The sequence below is a fragment of the Coenobita brevimanus genome, chromosome 69 (assembly GCF_032717465.1).
Source record: "Coenobita brevimanus isolate Jiangsu-jjx chromosome 69, ASM3271746v2, whole genome shotgun sequence".
Taxonomy (NCBI): domain Eukaryota; kingdom Metazoa; phylum Arthropoda; class Malacostraca; order Decapoda; family Coenobitidae; genus Coenobita; species Coenobita brevimanus.
Window position 1 is genome coordinate 29,529,148 of NC_137022.1, and position 22,163 is coordinate 29,551,310.

At 39.2% G+C, this 22,163-nt stretch overlaps 2 protein-coding genes across 2 annotated transcripts; one reads left to right on the forward strand and one right to left on the reverse strand.

Moving 5' to 3' along the window:
• Positions 1–483: 483 nt before the first annotated feature.
• LOC145406070 (clavesin-2-like) lies at positions 484–4,664 on the forward strand. The gene is made up of 5 exons (XM_080277257.1): positions 484–697; positions 1,569–1,851; positions 2,601–2,775; positions 3,276–3,386; positions 3,657–4,664. Exons 1-5 carry the CDS (start codon positions 532–534, stop codon positions 4,137–4,139), a joined length of 1,218 nt encoding a protein of 405 aa, XP_080133383.1. The 5' UTR covers positions 484–531; the 3' UTR covers positions 4,140–4,664.
• Positions 4,665–12,089: 7,425 nt separating this feature from the next.
• Positions 12,090–21,371, reverse strand: LOC145406105 (phosphoglycerate mutase 2-like). Its single transcript, XM_080277303.1, has 5 exons — positions 21,135–21,371; positions 16,155–16,387; positions 15,448–15,590; positions 14,036–14,157; positions 12,090–12,774 (listed from the first exon to the last, which is right to left on the reverse strand). The coding sequence occupies exons 1-5, from the start codon at positions 21,232–21,234 to the stop codon at positions 12,608–12,610; spliced, it is 765 nt and encodes a 254-aa protein (XP_080133429.1). The 5' UTR covers positions 21,235–21,371; the 3' UTR covers positions 12,090–12,607.
• Between the last annotated feature and the right edge of the window lie 792 nt (positions 21,372–22,163).

Below are 22,163 nucleotides of genomic sequence, written 5' to 3' on the forward strand. Positions count from 1 at the left end.
TGTACTACTTCGATCTGCAAGTCCAAGATGTATAAGACATCTTCTCTCATGCATGTTCAACTAAAAACACTAAACAGTTATAGTAGAAATAAAACACCAAACTACAATGCAAGTCAGTAACATCCATTTTTATTTTGAAGAAGTCTGGAAAAAAAAAAAAGGTGCACACGGTTAGACCTGTCAGATGAAGCCAGGTTTCCAGAGGTTTGAATAATGTGTCAGTGTTTGTGTGACCTATTTCACTGGGAATTTTCTTTATATGGTACTTCTCCCTTATTTGTTCATGTTCTTGTTTCTGGATACTGCCTGACCCCATCCTTGGGTGGGAATACATGATGATGATGATGATGATAAGGATGATAATGGTAGTGGAGATAATGATGATGGTGATGATGCTAATTTTATTCCACAGGTGATATAGGGCTGAGGCCCTGAGGAAGAGGGGGAACTGTTGAAATCTGCATCAAGTACATCCCAGCCAAACTGCTCCGGGCCGCCCTCAGGGGAGCGCACAAGCCAGCGCTCCCAGAAATGGACATACACTGTGAACTCGGGAGTCGGTGGGGTAGGCACATGAGTGGTGTGTTCACTGATGGTGACCTGGGCTTGGAGGAGAAAGCAAGGGTGGCACCTATGCCAGACAAGAATCATGCCATACAACAGCTACATGCTCTCCTCCCCACCAGGCCTGATGTGGGTTAGTAGTTATCATAAAGTCTGTTTGTATTTAGCTATTGTATCTACCACACCCATTGCTGACAAGGATCCTAAATTGTGGCATTGTGCACCCTGGATGAAGCAGCTGCAGCATCCACCTGGGAGCCAAACCTCATACTTTCCTGCACCTCACATTGAGGAAGGACACTGGTCTGACCCCAGTTAAGCACTGTCTATCAAAAGGGGAAGCCAGTTCCCTACACAGTATATGTACTGTGCTGTACTGTACCTCTAGGACGGCCCAGCAGAAACAGTTGCTTACCTCTGGCTGACAGGTCTGCTTGGCCACACAAACTGGGGTTAAGCAACAGCATTTAGCTATCGTGTCTGCAGTAACTCTTACCTTATCCATAGGTGGGCAAAGAGGCCTGGATGATGATGATGATACACTTCCACAATTCTGCAACTTCACTGTATACAGCCTGTACTGTATGGTCTTCAGATTATCTACTAAGCTCATAATGTGTGTATTTTGTGTCATTGTATTCCAAGAAAAAAATTTCAGTGACAAAACTTAATGATCAAAATAAAGACATTCAATGACTACAGTATATATTCACACTCTTAAGGTTCCAAATCTTCTCTGTTTACTGTTGTCATTCTGGATGGCTCTTGCAATGGCTCAAAATCCAGAGCTGAAATGCTCCAAGCACTACGAATCTCATCTTTAATGAAGACTAAGATTTTACATACAGATGAATAAAAAATGCCTGAAAGGTAAATATGACACAAGGAGTGAAGGTACAGTATATATAACAAAGTGATAAAAATGTGCAAATTCTTTCCATTATCTTTTGCATCCTTTAGGGGAAAAAAGGTTGTTATGATAATGATGATGATGTCTTTTGCAGCTTTCTTAAGAACAGACTCTGACTTCCTACTGCGGTTCCTTCGGGCAAGAAAGTTCCGTGTGGGTGACGCCTTCCTGTTGCTGTGTCACTACTTTGAGTATCGCCAGCGCCACCGAGAGCTGTTCCGAGGCCTAAACGTGGATGGTGGGGGTGGTGATGGGGGTGGGGGGGAGACAGGCATACAGACAGCTCTACTGGATGGCCTCCCGGGGGTCCTGGCAGAGAGAGATCCATGTGGTCGACCCATTATTATACTCCTGGCTAGCAACTGGGACCACACAAAGTAAGCCAGGAATCTATATATGAAATGCTAAGAACTGTACCAATTGCATATCATAAAATCACAATATACAGTACATATTTATATCTCATGATTACTGTAAAATTTGTTAAAGTATACCAGTTTTCAGCAAGCTATAAAACTAGTAGCAAACTGTGACTTATAGTACAGTACCTTCAACATACGTGCAGTCCACCGAGTTCATTTTCAGTTGAACTTGGGGTTGTAACTACTAATAGTACTAGTGCTCTTGCTACTGTGGCCCCAGACTTACCAAAATGTGATGACTGGAGATCGTATAATTTAAAACAAAGAAAAACTGATCATTAAAGTTCCATTGCAAATTACAGTATAATGCTAATGCACTAGTTGTGCCCAGTTTACAGTAATGGATATCTGGAAAAAGCTGGGATATTTTCTAACATATCCCAACTAGCGTAGCATAATATTTTCCTTTTTGCTTCCTCTTTCCCTCCTATGTACTCTCTTGCACACTCTTCCTCCCTCCTTACTACCTATCCTAATACGCACTCCACTCTCACTTTTGTGCTCCCCTCCCCCTCCTTGCCATCATGCAATCTCCATCTTTCGCTCTCCCTTCCTCCTCACCTCCATTCCTCCTATTTATGCTCCCTCTTCTTTCATACTTTTCTCCATTCTTCCTTCACAGTCACCCATACTTATTTCTCATCTCCATTCCTCTCGTGCAGTCTCTTCCAATTTCTCTCCTTATCTTCATTCCTCCTCCACAGGTACGACATTCGAACAGTGTACCGGGCTGTGTTGCTAACACTGGAAAGGCTGGTTGAGGACGAGGCAGTACAGGCAGCAGGGGTGGTGGCTATATTAGACTGGTCAAACTTCCCTGCCCGCCTCACGACTAGCCTTTCTCCCAAACTCCTCAGGCTCATGCTTGATGGGCTCCAGGTAAAGCTCTGAGTCAGGCTAGGTAAATGGTAACTACCAGTCTCATGCTGCCTCCTTTGAAAAGTAGGGGCCTGAGGCTAGTCTCCCACAGTCCAAAACATTTAAGGGAATGAGACTGACCTGCTTCTCCGATAATGTTTTACATGATAGAAGAACCTCGTCACCTCCAGGAAAGGCTTATCCATTTCTTAATTTACAGTTAAACTGACAGACATGTTGATCTCCCTCATACATATGGTAAAGGGTATGGCAGGGCAATGGTACAGCATCACATTTCTCATGCCATGAACATGGTTCATAAAACCTTAATTCCAAAAGATGTATAAACAATAATGTCTCATCTACTCTGCAGTGTCACAGGTGTTTCCTTAAGTTTAAAATAAAAATATGCAATATGATGTACAATTACAAGATTGCACCAAAATTTGTTTACAAATACTGTACTGATAAGGCATACAGTAGTAGTATGTGGCTACATGTTCCATTCTTGGTCTCCCCAGGATGCTTTCCCTCTGCGGTTGGGAGCCCTGCATCTTGTCAATCAGCCTTGGTATGTGGAAGCAGCACTCGGCCTTGCTCGTCCTTTTCTCAAAGAGAAACTTCGCTCTCGGGTTAGCACCAACACTACATGTCTGACTTGCAAAACTGGTTGGAATATCTCTAATATGCAGTATTGAGAGCACTACCTAAAAGTATGCAATTAAAATAAATTTTAAAATGCAGATGAATTAAAGGTCCTTTGCTTCTCTCTGCACATACAATATATTATACAGGATTTCAGTCAGTAGTGTAAATGGCACCATTCCATCATAGTATGAACGTCTGACAGTGAAATGCAGAACTTATTATTAAGTAATAACTTCTCTCTTATTTGGTTCCAGATACACGCCCATGGCAACAACTTAGCTACACTTCATGCTCAGGTACCTCCCAGACTCCTGCCTGCTGAGCTGGGTGGCGAGTGTGGAGAATATCATGCTCACACCTGGGCTGCCACGATGCTCAACCACACACGTCACACTCCTGACACCACCTCTCCTGATACCACAGTTCCTACCAATATGGCCCCTGATAAAACCCCCAGTATGACTCCTGATAAAACCCCAAATACTCCAACAGCACCAGAGCCAGTCTCTGACATATTACAGTCTCCTGCAAAGACATTTGAGGAATCCTTTTCAATTTTTGAATCACCCAAGTCCTGCAATTCAGATTCACAAAGTACACCTTTAGTAACAAAAAATGAAACTGTCTCTAAATCCAGTAAAAGCCTCACATCACTATTATTTGGTGCTAGTGAACCAGACAACAATGCCAATGGTAATGTGAGTGAGGGGGAAGAGACGATATTGAAGGCACACTAGATACTAGGTACAGTCCTGTATGCCCTTCAGTACTGTGATGTCATTATTCTGTTTTATTCTTGCACTCCCTTGGTGATTTTATTCAGCTTAGGAAGGTTCTCTAGTAGTGAAAGGGTTAATTAAGGCTATACCTGACCCTGCTAGTTTGATAAGTTTCCCCTAAACTGAATAAGGTCATCTCGCTGTGTTAAAAATAAAGTAAGAAGGATATCGCCGGATAGACAGGGTTAAGTGAACACTTGTACTGGTCAGGGAAAATGAGGTGTTGAAAAATTATGTAAGCCTGAATGAATGGGTGGATATATTGGCTTTGTATAACTGAACCTTTAGTAGCTTGCAAACAACAGGTACCTGGAGATAACTGAGCAGACTAGTCACTGATATTAGGAAATTTGCCATGTGGGTCATTCTGGTAGTCTGCAAAATGTAAAATGCTGTGAGTATTGCATTACTTCATATATACAGTATTTGCCTTAAAAATGTAGATTTACTTCCGTGAATATCAGTGTAATTTGTCTGAAAATGTTTGGCTATAAAGAACGTCAAAATGAAACACTGATATACATAATGTAGAGTACAGAAAGTTACTCAGTAGAGCTAATTATTATTACTAATTGTAATCATGAAGTGGTTGTCATGTCAGCCACGTACAATTGACAAAACTTAACCTGTACTCATGAATACATACTGTAACATTTCCACTGCTGCTGGGCTTGTGGTTATCATGCCTGTCAGAATTATAGCTTTGACACTCGCATGGGATCGTTCCCTTGGCAATGGCTGGAAGTTTTTTCATTGTGTAATATCATCGTGGAAAGTAAGCTGATCAGCTGTCCTTAAATGTACTGAACTATAGTAGCATAACATGGGGTCCCTACACCTCAGAGGTCATATGGGACTGAGTGTTTCTGTGTTTGTTTCCATAAACTAGGTATAAAAGATGTTGCTAATGTTCAGTGTTTCTACTTAAAAGAAAGTAGATAATAAGAGAGATATGTACATTAAATGTTGGAACACCATTGCCTAACAAGTTTATGCCAGACCATGTGAAGTGAAGGTATTCCCCCATAATACGATCAGCACGATAGTAAACATTATGCATATATGAAAGTATGCTCAATGTTTACAGGATATTATGTAATTATTCAATGGCCTCTAACTTGCAGCACAAACTACTGTACATTATAGCTAATTTATGGTTTAAATAAATGTTTAGGTAACACAGGACAGTATTAAGTTTTCCTGAAGCTTTAGATTGCAGTTCATGACATTATTTATTGTACTATAAAATACAAGGATTACTGTGCTCTGTACCAGACTGTTTTGTAATATTATTCAGTATTGTACTATATTTTTGAATCCAAAGTTTTGCATGTATGACATTTTTCAGTAATATTCTTCCTTTACACATAATTACAGAAAAATTTAAAAAAAAATTTGCATAAACTGTATGAAGATAACCATGCCCACAGCTTTCCTTTACAATTATTTAATGTGAACTCTCCTATCTCTGTATGCGTTTATTTTTTAGAAAAAGTTACATGGCTCTTGCTGGCTGGATTCACTTCATCATACAGCATTCAGCATTGCTGTACTTTAGATATGTACAGTAACTTGGTCAGGTGATCTACATCAGTGTGACAGTTTGCAGTCTGAGTGTCTGGTCATTCTATTTTGGTCCACCTTCTCAGTGGCAGTGTTGAACCGTTGACTGATTATATTGCTATGCTAACTTTCCTCTCCTCCATCCCTCTTTCCTTCCATCCTCTTCTGACATTCTTTCCTTCATTCTTTCCTTGTCCTTCTGCCTACAGGTGACTTTACACTCCCTCTTCTGTCTTTCTTTCCTTCATTCTTTCCTCTTCCTTCTGCCTATGGATGACTACACTGAGTGACAACCCAAATGGCTTCCTGTACACCAGGAAACCATTTACTATGCTGGGTGGTAACGGTATAACCAAATTTTGGCACCTGGTGGTTTTGGGTAATTACGGTGCTCCAATCGGATTGAGACGGTGAAGGTTTATATCCAAGGGGTGGTTAGGGTTTATTGCTAATGTAATGCCACTCAGGAATGAGTGCAGTTGGTCACTCTCATCTTAAATGTCAGGACCAACTTGCCTAGCCCTGGGCTCCTCTGCTCCTCATGGGGCAATGTAGGATTGGATGATGAATGATGATAATGTGACATGAAAAATGCACACCCCAGCATTGTACTTTTCCCACTGATATAGGGTATTGTGTTGGAGAAATCTCAGCTCTTCCATTTCAGCCTTAAAATTCAATGCAAGAACAATTCATGACTAGCTCTTCAGTACCTAGCCATGATTCTACTTTAAATTTGAAATGTGCACTTTTTTGTCATACTTAACTCTAATACCCTATTTTGTCAATTATAGCTTTATGCTTTTCATGCAAACCAAACTTTTAACATTTTATCTGTATACTGTATATTAAAATATTTTCAAAAGGCCTAAAACAAGAGTGGTGAATGGAGATCCTCTTGCAAAACAAAACTTGACTTGTTTTTAAGTGACTAATCTGTATGCACATAGTTGGCTTTATCTAATCAATAAAAAGTGTCTTAAGGGGTTCCAGCAAGTTATTAGAGAACTGCATTAAGTAAACTGCCTTTGTAATGTCATGATATTAACCCCTTCACTCTGATACACTTTTTTTTTTGTGTGTGTTACTTCCTGATGATTTTATTTGACTTAGGGCTGACTATGAACTGAAAGGTGTAGATATGGCCTTCATTTACCCTCTTATTACAAGGAGCTGAACAACATCACCTTAAGGCAGCAAGAATAAATCAGTAAAATACATTAATGGACTGTACAGGTTAACTTTACATTGGACATCATGCCACATTTACTGAACCATATATTCATGGACTTTGTTGACTGTCATGCTGATCTAGTCTGAAATCATTTTTTTTTTTCCCTCCCAATACAACTAACGACCACTTAACTCCTTCATTCCGATGACATTTTTTTTTTCATATTTTCAGTAATTCCAGATGATTTTATTCAGCTTTAGAGAGAACTTTCATAATGATGGGGTTGCAGTCTCCATTACCCACTCCACAACCAGATCTCACCTTAAGCTGAATACAATCATCTGACGTTAGCTACAAGATAATTTTAAACTTATGTCATCATAATGAAGGGGTTGGGCTACGAGTATCAGAGTAACAATTCTAAAGTTAACAGGATTTTATAGTGCCTCTTGTACAATGCGTGCGTGCATGTGTTTGCGTGTGAGAAATGTTCCGTTGGTCTACTTAGAGGTTCTAGAGTCTTTCGTTTCTGCACAGATTAGAGATAATGAGTACAGGGTGATCTGTAAATTGGACCCCAGGCCTGGAATATCTTGTGTGCTTTAGGTTTGGTTCATTCTGCTGGCGTGAGAAGTGCAGATACAGTATTTTGTTGACCTATAACATTCCTAATCCACCACAAAATTCACATACATAATAAGGCAAACACTAAAACATGGAAAGGGTTACAGAAAGTAAAATGGCACAGGATAAACACTGGCAACACTGACTAAGCCATCCCCACAACACACAAGATTTTGCCAGCTAAGAGACAAAAGGCAAAACATATGGTTCACCTGTGCAGAACAGTAATTTAATCCCTTCAGTCTGGTGGCATGTTCATTTTCATTCTTGCAATCTTCTGATGATTTTATTCAGTTCTGATGATTTTATTCAGCTTAGGATAGACTTATTGAGCTGAAGGGGACGCATTTAGCCCTAATAAATCCCTTAGAATACAAGAGACCTTTCCTAAGTTGCATAAGGTAGTCTTGTATACTCTTTTCACTCCAACCTGGCCTAAAACTGTTATCTCTCCACCCTGAATTTTGAGTTGTAACAAGCAATTAACAACAGAATATGATGCTAGTCATAAGGAAGTGCTATGGAAAGGATGTAGATTCACAGAATTGTCTTATTCTGCCACTGAGCAACATGAAATAAGCTGCAAAAAGAATAAAATCTGGGCTAAGTTAAGGTAAAAGGACTACAGCAGCAAAAGTAAGTTAAATGATGGCACCCAGACTCAAGGTGTTAACATCTAGTGAACTGATCATTCTCCAACTGTCATGCTTTGGTATCCCTGGTTAGCAATACTGCTGAAGTAATATAAAGAAAAGTAGGCCTAATATAAACTTCATGAAAATGTAATTACCTAAATCAGATTTACATGTAAAAATATTGTATAACTGCACTCATAATGAATATTGTAACACTCATAATGAATATTGTAACTCAGAGAAATAAAATTAGTTTATTCTTGCTACCTCCAGACGATTTTATTCAGTCTGGGGGCACTTCCCGTGGCAAAGGGATGAATGAATGCTATATCTAACTCCTTTAGTTAGAAAATTTTTTCATGAGCCCATACAAATTTGTCCAGAGGTAGTAAGAATAAATCTATAAATACACCACTGAATTCAAGGAATTAAAATACTCATTCAGCTGTAAAAGGGAACACACAGGACTTCAGAACAGTATTAAAAGGACTAGAAAACATCAAATCCCCTTAAAATTCTAGATTCCATGTGTCAAGGATTTCTATTTTTCCAACTGGATGTAGTAGTCTCGTGTTTAACAGAATAATATTACTCGCATGGGCCAACAGTATTGTTTGAAAAGTAATTCCTTCATTTCATAAGTGTAGCAAATTGCTTCCTATGTTCCTGTCTGGTGTTTTAAAAGGAGATTAGTCTAGCCATACGCACAGGGTCAATCCACTAGAGTTGACTGGAGATTTATCAGTCATGTTTTGCATTAAGGATAGTATGATGATTGTCTACTGTACCTTTAACCCCATCATTCCATTGCTGTACTTTTCTATTTTTCCCTTGCTACTTACAGGCAAATTTATACAGCTTTGGAGAGATCTCTTGTACTAAAGAGTTGCATGAAGGCTCTCTCTAGCTGACTCAAATCATCTGATACTGTAACAGCAAGAACAAAATGAAAAATATGTCAGCGGATTACGAGGTTATACGTACCAAACTACAGTGCCTAGCTTTGAGCTCCTACCCCTCAAAGGGAGTAATGTGGGACTGGTAGTTATTATTTTTTCTTTTATAGTCTATAAGTTTGGTCTCCACTTGTAGCACATCTTCGCAATATCCAAAATATACTGTATACATCTTTTCAAAGGAGTGTAAAAATATATGCAGTACTGTACTCTGATAACTACAAATATTATTCATATACTGCATTAAGTATCTCAACACAGAAGCCTTCCAGTAATATTTTACTAAACATGAAACAAACACTCAACCTTCTTTTATATTCATTTTCAATTATATATTCAGTATGATTACATAAAACAGAATTGTACTTCCTTTACCCTGGCTGGATATTCTAGTCACTCCAATGACAGTAAAGTTGCCTTAATGTAAACAGTACAGTACTATACTGTCCATCTTAACTTGGCACTCCATCTAGAATGCTGGTATGAAATAAGAGAGTAGCACTAGAATATGGTACTGTGCAGAAAGAAATGATATGGACAGAGTCAGATCTATTGTAATGCCTTGTTCTACCACCAAGCTGTGGGAAATAAGCTGGAGAAAAGAGGAGTCTCCAAGTTACGGTGGATAAACTCTAGTATGGTTAAGACACTGTACTGAACACAGCTTACTGCCATAGAATCTTTCACTAGTAATTTAAAACAATGCATACCAATCAAGCTGCAACTTTTCTGTCAGCTTCCTTCTGCTTATCTCCATATAATGTAGGTCTGCAAATGTACCCTACCATTTTGTAGTACTGTATATCCAAAGACTATAGTTTTTAACAAATTACATGTTTTAAGGAAGGGTCCATTTTTCTGAATATAAGCAATGAAATTTAAAAATGGCATGATCCAGAATTGTAGTTCGTCATATTCTTGTTTGCCTTTCTTTTTACTCATTTTTCAGCATTGCTTTAAATCGGACTTTTGTCGTGCAAGCTTACTCAGCACAAATAAATGGATAAATGAATTCCAGTATGCTTAAACTAATTTGTCTAATGCAGTGAAAAGTATCTGTCATTGTGATGCTTATTTATGTACAGATATTTTTAGGCAATAAACTTTTATATAAATAGTTTTGTCACTTTCTACTACCTCTTTGTAATTTAGGCAGAATTTTTAAAATCCTAAATGCCACAAGAAATTATTTAAATTTCTTTTAAAGTGATAGTGCAGTAGTAGTAGCAGCCCCAGGTTTATCTGAAACATGAAGTAGGTGGACCATTGGCTTCAGTGCAATTCACCATCCTCCTTTCAGGGGATGGGGAAATAGTTGAGGGATGATTGTATAACCAGACAGTAGAGTGACCTGGTCGTACTGGTACCAACATCACATGAAGGTATCCTTCTCCAGTACCACCTTTAAAAGAACAAATAAGTGATCAAAATGGTTGGAAGTAAATAAGGGGAAGCATGGGACGGGGGTTTGGCACCCCATTTAGCTTGACGGACAATTGAATACAACAGTATCTGACATATGTATGTGAAGAGCATCTATAAAAATGCAACAAAATATGTGCAAACGGCTGTGTTTGTGAAGTGAGCCAGGATTCCAACAGCCTGAATGATGTGTGACTTAATGTCTGTGAGGCTCATTTCACTGGTCATGCTACTTTGTTATTGATTCTCCCACTTTCTGCTTCTCTTTCTTTGTTTCTGGTTCCTACTTCACACTATCATTAGGCTTGGAATAAGAGTCATGATAATTATGATGAAAGAACACACTGTAAGGATATGCATGGTTGAAATCATTACTGGTGACAAATACCATATTGTCTCAGCCAAATTTAGGTTTGTCTGCAATATTCACTTGCTTGTACACTGCTATTCCTCACTAATGGGGAAAAAAAAAAATAAAGGTTTCATATGTCTATAACTACCGGAGGGACTACTGCAGACATCATGGAAGCATTACATTCATTCATTCATCTAATTCAGTGTTGCCCCATGAGCGTAGGAGCCCAGGGCTAGGCAAGTCCTGACATTAACGATGAGTGACCAGCCTCACTCATCCCCATGTACCATCATGTGAGCATTAACCCTCAACCATCCCGTGGACATAATCCTGCCCCGGCTCAATCCAATTGGAGTGCATTAATTGCCCACTAAACCACCAAGCACCATAATTTGATTATATGGTTACCACCCAGCATAGTAAATGGTTTCCTGGTGTAGAGGAAACCATTTGGCTTGTCACTCAGTGCAAAGTCACCTGTAGACAGAAGGAAGAGGAATGAATGAAGGCAAGTGAGACAGAAGAGGAAGGATGGAAAGAAGGAAGGAAGAGAGGAAAGGGCAGGCACCCGAGAGAAGCACTACATCGAGTGAGTGGATGGTAAGCAACCCCATCAACTACTAACAACATGATAAAAAAGGGTAGGGGTAAGACTATTTGAGGGCTTCCTTTATCTCTTATTTATGTCCCCAAAGGAACAGCTGAGCACTACTCTGATGTCCCACTCCAAGGTGAATATGGGAAACTGAGGCAATGATAAAACTGTGGATGGGGAGGAACATTAACAGTTTACTGAAAAGAGGCAGTGCTCAGTATGTCAGGGATGTGCTCTAAAAACAGGATACCAATTTTTCCATACAATTGGTGTAAATTGAGGAAACTAACAAATCAGCTTTACAGAAAGCAAAGCAGCTGCAATAAGTAATACTGTATTACTATAATCTTCTATAGACATAATAAAATCAAGGTTGTCATAACAGGCAACTTATAACCATGATTTACAGCACTGTTTAAGTTGCTACTCATGTCTTATTGTTATTTTGCACAATGGTGATTACTGCACTGTGTTGTATGGTACTGTAAATAACAGGGACAAAATGTCAATCAAGAGCTTATCTCGCATAAGCTGTAAAACAAAAGCCCCAAAACACTGAGGAATATATTCAATAAAAAGCTTAGAATACATAATGACTATATTCATACACACCAGGACAGGCCAAATTAGCATCAGACATGAACAAATTTTCCCTTATACTGTATAAGAAATATTACCGTATTTCTTATGACAGGAAAATGACTAGACAAGATTTAATCCTCCGTAACAAACAAATAACAAATAAAAACAATCTTACATGCCAACAATGACATACACTAACAAATTAGCTCAAGAGGAGTACACAGGTTGAAAGCTAACCTCTTCACTCTGATGACCTTTAAAAATTTGATTCCTGCCATTTCCAAAATACTTTACTCAACTCTGGAGAGGCTTTTTGACTAGAAGGGGTTAAATACTGCCTTCATCAATCCCTTCCTAAGTTAAATAAAATCTGGTAGTAACAGGAATTATTTTTAAAAAATAAAAGACATCCTCGAGCTGATGACTGATCTCTGCCATGTCAAATCCAAAGCAGAGGCTCAACCTATCTTGCGTCCATCTTGCTCCATAACATCACTTCTTGAATTATCTGTTATTTGAGTTACTTGGCCTTCCCCTGGGCAGCGACGGCTTCCATTGCCTTACGTACGGTCTCCTCATCGCCAAGGAACTTCATAGATACCACCGGCTTCATGTTACCATCTAGCTCATAAACAAAGGGAATACCAGTAGGCAGGTTCAGGCCCATGATGGCCTCATCGGACATTGCTGCAAAGAGATAAATGGGAATATGGTTACGATGAGGATGGTGATACAAAAGTGGGCAGTTAAAGGGTAAAAATACATCATGTGTGGAGTGTTTTTGCCTGTAAGACTGAACCAAGATTTCAAAGGTCTGAATGATAAGTGAACGGCTGTGTGATCCATTTCACTGAGAACACTTTCTGATGGTTCTCCTCCTGTGCTTTCTCTTCCTTTGCTTCTGGAGTTTACCACATCCACTCTGTGGTACAGCAGGTGGTGGTGACCATCATCCACTCATTTGATCTAGTGTTGCCTACTTCATCCTTACATGACTTTACAGAGTGGCAGGCCTAATAGTTTTCTGCAATTCAACAAACCATCTGCAACATTAGATGGTAACCATATAATGGGATGATCAGGAACCTACTATGGTGTCTGTTAAATGGGTGGAGAGATGCAAATGTGATGTCCATCCAGAAACCAAACCTCCACACTTTTCCCCATGTCTCACTGCAGCTAGGCACTGTCCACCATAGGGGAACATTAATTCACTACTGTACATGGAATGGCCCTGCAAGAGTGACAGTTTGCTGCAGTTGATGGGTTTGCTTGACAAGACACATTGAGATAACCCTACTACCACTACTACCACCACTACCTCACCCACTCTCTTGTGTGAAAAGTGAGGGGGAAAAAAAAAAAGTAAGAACTAAACATATTTCTTACATGCATACTGTATACAAATCAAATTACAGCCCACTGTCAATACATAACCTCCCTTAAAACCTTCATATTCTTGGTAGCCTACTCATGAAAGTCCATTCCATTATACACGGACAAAATGAGATTTAGGATGAAAAAAATCTCTAAATTCCACTCTTTGTTCTAATGGTAATGTTTTAGATAAAGCATGGACAAGATGGGTGAACTACTGTTTGAGTAATAATAATGACAGAAATAATACTAAATAATAGTTATGACTAATATTTAGAGACAAATCTATATATCTAATCCTTTTTTCCCTCATCAGAAGCATAGTGGCCTGTGGCTAAGCTAATCAGTCCCAACATTTAGGGTGAGGGTGATCTACCTCATTCACTTGAGTGGCATTATATGAGTAATAAACCCCAACTACCTCTCAGATTTAAACCATCTTGTGCATCTTATAAATAAACAGTTTGGCATCATCATTAAGCTTTAGGTCAGAAATAAACCTAACTGTATGAAGTAAACAAAAACAGACATGGTACTATTTACAAAATTTTCTAAATCACACAGAACTTACAGTCCAGATGTTTGACAATGCCTCTGAGAGAGTTGCCATGAGCAGCAATGAGAATCTTCTTTCCCTGCTTTATCTGGGGCACAATAACGTCATTCCAGTAGGGCAGAGTACGTTCGATGGTCCTGCAAGGAATACGTTAATCACTATGCAATGTGCTACAGGTTTATTACAGTTCAGTGCATTCACTTACTCTGTCTAAGCAACAAGGGACATTAACTCCTAACTGTACCTAAGAGATGTGAGTCAAAATATGTCTACTTTTCCATACAACTAGTCAGTCTGTTTTTACCTGACAATTCTCAGCAAATTTCAGCTCAGTTGATGGCCACGTATACAGTAGTCTGACTGTAGGATTAACCTGAATAGTAACTAAAGAGACTCACTACCTCATCAAATTTCACACAACAATAACTTACTGCAACCTATGAGAGTAGCCTTAATGAGTCACATGAAAACAGACTATAGTACTGTTAATGTGGGGGAACTGGCAAATCAAATTTATAGGTAGCAATACACGTTTGACAGAAAATTTTTAGGCATTTACTGTGGACTTAAGAACTTCAAAAAATTAACCAGCACTTCCTGTATTGTAGTGCATAATGGGTTGTACTGGGAATTAATCAGCAAAGCATTTTAATTTTTAAAAATAAGTTAATACAATCTCCAACTACCTCTGTGATACTGGCACCAGAGGCCTGACTTATGAGACAACAAGTTAAGCACAGGTAACCTTGGTCTTGGTAATGTAAAAACTGAATATATCTATTAATACAGAGGTCATTAAGTGTGACCTTAGGGTTAAGGGACTGAACAGGGAGGCTGCAATGGATCATGCAGCGTGGAGAGCCGCCATTAGGTGACCAAGGCCGACACATGCAAGCATGTTGGAGCCTTTAAAAACGAAACGAAACGAAACGTCTAACCTACAATTACGTTTAACTACATACAGTAATTATGATAATACTATCAGCCACCAACATAATGTACTAATTTTTCTTAACATTGTTCTAATATTTTGGTTATGCTTATTTCACTGTCATAAAAAAGGGTCCCTGTCATTACAGCAATGCAGAATATAAAAAACTCAGTTTACTCTTAGGTCAACTGGAACAGAACTAAAAATGATCTGTATGACCCTCCTATCATTTCTTGAAATGGTACAGAGACAAAACCGGCAGTGAAAACAAACAATAGCTAACAGGCAAAACATTAAAAGAATAAAAATCTATCTATCTATCTATTGCCAGACGCCTCAATCCCGTTTGGGGTGGCCACAAACAAATCGCCTCCAAGTCGCCCTGTCCCTCGCCATTTCACTGCCCTGCTCCCAACTCACACCCCCCTCTCTCATATACCTCTCCACCCCATCCCTCCATCTCATAAGTTATAAAACACAAAATTACAAAACTTACAGCTTCAGAGACTCAAACATAGGGAACTCTTTTTTGCTGGGGCCATCGGCATAGCGGGGGTCCTCAAGAATCTCCTTGTAATGTGGGTTGCTCTCATCCATGGCAGGAGGGGGAATGTCAAAACTGCGCCTCCAGATCTTAACCTGAAGACCATACGAGAAAAGATTATTCAACATTACAGGTATACAGAAGTCCATGTTCTATGTAACATTTATAAAAACAATATTTGTTCATAAGTTCAGCACAATTTATAGAAAAATTGCCCTTACACCAAACAATGGAACTTCAATAAGCACTCTTTCTGTAATTTACTGCAGACCCAAAAAACAAAAAAGAACAGAAAATGAGGCAACTTAAAGTACAAGTACTCAGAGATTGCGTTCCTCCTTGAAGAACACACCATCTCCACTTCCATGTTTTTGAACACTGAAATTTAAACTCTGAACTTTTTCATCCCAAAACAACTTGTTCTTACAACCAACCTCAATCATACCTCCAAATCACATGCAATTCCATCCTTTTCCATGATTCTGTTAACAGACAGACCAATAAACCAGGCAAAAAACATAATCTGCATGGCAGGGGTAATCATCATCATCATCATCATCTGGACCTCCTTTCCCACCCTAGCGCAGGGTGAGGAGTAGCAGAGGTAATAAGGACAAATAATACAACCTTTAACATGCTGAACACAGGATGGGACTGACCTGTTCCTCTCCGTGTTTCTGTGCTGTCTCTGCCTTGTTGAGCCCAGTAAGACCGCCATAGTGACGTTCATTCAGCCTCCAGGTTTTGTAAATGGGAATATCTGTCTGTCCAATTTCCTGCAAGATGGCATCCAGTGTTTTGTTGGCACGTGTCAGCACTGATGTGTGGGCAAGGTCGAATTTGAAGTTGGCTCCCTTCAGAGCCTTCCCTGCGTCATGAGCCTCCTTCACCCCTAGAAAAGTGAAAAATCTGTATACCCTACTATATATAAAGAAATTTCAGGGTCAGTAAGCATTTGGTACACTAGAAACAAAAGTTGGTTCTCTTTTTCTATGATCATCCCAAATTTTCTATTACTCAAATTATTAGATATAAGCACAATCTCAGTTTTTGAAAAGTTTGTTCCAGTACTGCTCTTTACTAAAATTGTACAGGCAGTTCCATATTTGTGGTTGATTAGTCTAATTGGTCAGGCAGACCAGAGTTAAGCAGCAACATTTCCTATAGAGAACTGTAGTATAGCCAGCCACAAAAGGTGTGTCTTCGTTCCGAACCCAGTAAACGCAGTACTGTATTTGAACATATTGTGAAGCGGCTGAGATAGCTTCACAAGTCTGGCAACTGTGTCTGAGCAGCCAGTGGTGAAGGTGTGTGGTTGGGGGGTGGAGGTGGGGTACTAGAAGATGTGTGTGCTGAAGTTATTGTTGGCAGTGCGGTCTAGCAATACACTGCAGAGTACAGTAAAGGAGTCAAATGTGATATTATATCTGATTTAATTCCTGTAAATAGTGAAATGTACTGACAACTAGAAATAATGCCTAGAACGTGTAGCCAAACAAGTGTTAGCAGAAAAGATTAGGTGCTACCCTGCCCCCCCCCCACCTTCCTCCCACACCCTCTCTGCTGGGTAACAAGTGGCCACATAACATCAGAATAAGGACAGACACCTGTTTTTACTGTATGGTTACCTGAACATGACAGGATATGCAAATTACCATGTGTGGTAAGACAGATGAATCAGTATGACATACTGTACTTTTCATTTTGCTTATTCTAATAGAACACAGCTGTCTGTCCTTTATTCCCATGATATGTAGCTACTTTATACCCGGTGGAGGGGGTGTGGCAGGAGGGTGGGGAGGAGCCAGGGTAGCACCTTGTAATTTCTGCTAATGCTTGTTTGGCTACACTTTGTACATATTATTTCAGGTTGACAATACATTTCAATATTTATAGGTATTAAATTACTGTATGTGGAGTATCATATTTAGCATCTTTACTCTGCAGTGTCTTGTTAGACTTCACTGCCAACAATAACTACAGCACACACATCTTCCACTACCCCATCTCCAGCCGCAAACCACTCACCCCCACCACCGTCTGATCTGACGCAGTTGCCAGACTTGCGAAGCTATACCTGCTGCTTTGACTTATCTGTTTGAATAAATAGGGGTTCGGAACGAAGACACGACTTTTTTGGCTGACTATACATTATACGTACAAGAATCAGTATTTGCACTTTTAAGCACTGCAAACATTTTTTAACCTCCACTATGATGACACTTTCATTTTAATCATATAACCACCATGCTATTTTATTTAACAAATGAGTCACCAAATGAAGCTAAAGCAGCCTATATCTAAACCCTCTAGCTTGAAATCTACCCTGGGGTGATTAAATTGATGTGGAAACAACAACGTAAAGAACATGCCACTGAATTCAAAAGGAAAATTAAGAGACAGCAACAAACACCCCAGGCAGGTAACATGAGTACTGGCACCTGGCACTGTCCCCAACTCAGCGTAAACAGGGATTATGAAAACAGACTGTAAAATATTATGTCTCACTTGCAGGTTCTTCATGTAATCAAGAATAATCAATGCAGTGTTCAACAATACTGCAGAAATGATTTACAGTTCTCTTTCACTTCACCTTGGCAACAGGGCTAGTCAGCCCAACGTAAAGAACATGCCACTGAATTCAAAAGGAAAATTAAGAGACAGCAACAAACACCCCAGGCAGGTAACATGAGTACTGGCACCTGGCACTGTCCCCAACTCAGCGTAAACAGGGATTTGAAAACAGACTGTAAAATATTATGTCTCACTTGCAGGTGCTTCAAATAATCAAGAAAAATCAATGCAGTGTTCAACAATACTGCAGAAATGATTTACAGTTCTCTTTCACTTCACCTTGGCAACAGGGCTAGTCAGCCTTGGAACTGTGACCTTGGGGTTATAATTAACCTCTTTGGGAAAGTAGTACAAGACAAAACAGTTTGCATAATACAATGAAAAAAATAAAAGACAAGCTAAGTTAACTCAATGTATCAGATCACAGCAGCAATACTTTGTATCAAAACTTATAAAACATGTTGCAAGATCATGGTATTCAACTGATATGGCAAGTAAAAGACGCCGCATTGCTACTCAGATGTAACACTCCTGGAGGTGCAGACTATATCACTGTATAATACAATAATAAATTGAATCATAAAAATACAGAAATCAAAGCTTCTAACAAGTGACAGTTTATGTGCTATGTTTCAGGATCTAGATGACTAACTACAATTCAGTAGCAGCACTGTGTGAGAATTACCATAAGTTATGATGTGGTTATACAGCTACTACTGTATTTCTTCATGAAAACAGAAAACATTCACAGCACACAAAGTCTTAAACTTTTCTGAACTGTAGTGGATACAGTATTATCACTATAGTTCAGGCTGTACATACTGTACCGGTATTTTATATTTACAGGCGCTGTCAACTGTCAATTTTATTTTCACACTCCAGTATTCTGTGCCCCCAAAATCATAGCTATTCTGACTAGTGCCACACAAGCTTAAGTAAGGGAAACCCTGGGACCTAGTCTGTGGAAGCACACTACAGTACTACATTATTCTTTCCTGAAGTTATAAACAATATGCAGGTAGACAGTACTGTTAGGCCAATTCAGTTAAGTCTCACATAAATAAAATCCTACCATACTATTGGTGTTAATACCTCACTAATCCCAACCATCCATTCTATTGCAACTGTGCTTATAATTCATCTATAAACAGTAAAACCTCATTATATTGTACCATCTCTATTTGGAATGGTAATCCACAAAAACATGGAGATAACAAACTAGTGGAGCTACAATACCCCATCTGCAATAAGATCTCTTTCAGCTTCTATTCCTACAACCTCCTAGAAAACTTGTAATGAATAGGTTAATAAAGACCAGCTTACTCCTCTAGTTTGAAAAATCACTCTTATGTCAAGTAAAATTAACTCGGGTAGTATAAAATTATAAAGAGCACCATAATGATGAGGCTGACAGCAAAACAGCCACAGTACTTCTCATCAGACTACCAGAAGGATCTGTTTGCCCTTCCCTAACCCAAAATCCCATCACTAATATTTTTTACACTATTCTACTACCACACCACCATACCATACAAAATTACTTTGAAAAGATTAGATAGCTATAGACCTGTTAATCCCTGCACTAAGAGGTTTTTTCAAATCTAATTAAAACTGCTTGGAAGTGGTAAGAATAAACCAAGAAGGTTATTCAAGTGAAATGATGTACCAGTATGAGTCATAATAATGTACCGTACACATTATAATCTCTCATTTCCATTCAACTTGTACAGCACTGCAGACTGGGAGAAAATGTAAAGTTCAAACTTGCAGTTTTTCTGCAAATTACTAAAATCTATCTATCTATCTACTGCCAGACGCCATAATCCCGTAAGAGGTGGCCATTTGACTTTGAGTTATTTGTTTTACAGGGAGGGGCACTAACCCTCCACCAACCCACTTGCTGATACATAGGGAGCACGTATGGTTTGGTTATATGGTCACCACCCAGCGTTGTAAATGGTTTCTTGGCTTACAGGAAATCATTTGGCTTGTCACTCAATGTAAAGCCACCTGTAAAGGAAAGAAAAGCAATAAGAAGTCACAGGAATAATAGGAGAAATAGGATGAGAGGAGGGCAGGCAATGAAAAATAATGATAAAAGCTAAGGTATTAACAGCAAAAAATGTCAAAATAAGATATACAATGATGAATGTCTGTAATTCTGAAATTAAACAGCAACTGAAAAGGGTAGGGGTGGGGTGATAGAAACCTTTCCTTGTACTGATAGATAGATGGGGCAACTTCACCACCAAGTGTTTGAGTAGCAAGCACTTTGTAACTTCTACAGCACTGGAGAATGGGTAACTGAACTGTGCAGGAGGGATCATAAGTTTCTTTCAATTGGGGTTACTTACCCTTAGGGCATGTCTGTCACAGAAGCACAAAAGGTACCAGTATGCAACTAAAGTAACCATCACAATCTGAAGATTACACTAACACAGGGTAACTAGAACAGCTGCTACATTTGTGGTGCCCTTGCTACCTAGACACATGTGAAAACAGTAATTTTAAAAGATAATTCTAAATTTGCTCCCATGCTACACAGCACAACAGTGACAAATCGGCTATTAAAAGACTCACATTATTAGCTAAGTATTTTTTGAATGTTTTACTACATAATCATTCAACCAATGAATAAGCTTCTGATTTTTTTTTCTTTTTAAGGCAACTATCAGGCATTTACCTTTACCATCTGGTTAGATGATATGATAAATCGCAACTACCGGTAATCTTTTATATCCACTGTAAACTTTATCAAATTCAGCTTAATTATGAGGAATTCTAATATCACTTCAACAGCATGAAATCCTTACATCATTGTATTTGACGTGAAGTACAACAGCGGCTAAAAAATTGCACAAAAAGTACCGTAGAAATCCACTATCTGCCACTACGCTCGAAAATAATAGATATCCACTACTGCAAAGTGTCACACTAAAGCTATAAAATAACTACCATAAAAATACGACGCACATACAAATTCCCTAAACATCAACATGATACATAGCTGTGAGCGTGAGAACAGCTTATGTCATGGAAACGACAACTACAAATGACACACCTACCCTGCTCTGAGAGTTCAGCGTCGTGCCACCCGCAGAATTTGTTCAACTTGTTCCACTCGCTCTCGCCGTGACGAACCATGACAATCTGATACTTGGCCATCTTGAGGGTTTGGTGGTAGAACCTAGTCAAGAGGAGTGAAGGACAGCAGACACGTCTACAGAGGAAGGGGTGGAGTGAGACTAGCCGGCTGAGGTGTCGTCTGCCCGCTGCTGCGTCCGCTGCGACCTTCAGTGTCCTGCCTGCTATGCCACTTATCACCGTTGACATTTTCTCCTATTCTTACATGCATTACCTGTTAATATAAACTTAATTTCTTTCTTCAGCTGTGTCTTCCGCGACGTAATGAATGTTTACATGCACCCACCTACCACATCCTGTTGTATTATCTGTAAAAACCGCACCACAAATATGTAATTTGGCATCTCTATCTTACGGAAACTAGAGCACCTTTACATTGTCTTGTAGGAATTCGGTGTGGTAACAAAAACATTTTCGAATGCTCGGATATAGTGATGTTCATATTTCGCTAAATATCTCCATTACTACATCGTTACACATTCATATGAAACAGAAGGGCCTCCTTCGTTCAATAGCTTGTTGCGGAAGTACATTAAAATAAATGTATGGGTATGAGTTTATAATGCAAACGGACAACCTGTAATGTAAAAGCATCTAACTTTATAGCAAGTGCTGGAGAGGGACGCCTCCACGAGATGACACCAATATAAGATGATGCCGGCGGTCATATGCACATCCCTCGTTTATCCCCTCAGCTATCTTCAGGAAAAAAAAAAAAAAAAAAAAGCATGTCCTAGACATTAAGGTTTGGTCCATTTGTGATAATAGTCCTCACCATTTTTATTTTCTTTTAGCTTGATCACTGGCAGTCCTGAACAGTATGCCTCGCTTCACAGATGAACCCCACCCTCCCTGTATGCACTGTCATGCAGCTAGACTGACGGTCATACAGAGTAGTGATGAGAATAATTTTAACTAACCTCAGTAAGTTGGAACTGGTGGAGTATGGG

Coding starts and splice junctions, on each gene's coding strand:
- LOC145406105 (XM_080277303.1), bottom strand. CDS start 21,234: ATGGCCAAGTATCAGATTGTCATGGTTCGTCACGGCGAGAGCGAGTGG. Junction 16,388..21,134: donor CGCTGAACTCTCAGAGCAGG/GTAGGTGTGTCA, acceptor TCACTTTTCTAG/GGGTGAAGGAGGCTCATGAC. Junction 14,158..15,447: donor ATGTTTGAGTCTCTGAAGCT/GTAAGTTTTGTA, acceptor TATTCCTTGCAG/GACCATCGAACGTACTCTGC.
- LOC145406070 (XM_080277257.1), top strand. CDS start 532: ATGGACATACACTGTGAACTCGGGAGTCGGTGGGGTAGGCACATGAGT. Junction 698..1,568: donor CCCCACCAGGCCTGATGTGG/GTTAGTAGTTAT, acceptor TGTCTTTTGCAG/CTTTCTTAAGAACAGACTCT. Junction 2,776..3,275: donor TCATGCTTGATGGGCTCCAG/GTAAAGCTCTGA, acceptor TGGTCTCCCCAG/GATGCTTTCCCTCTGCGGTT.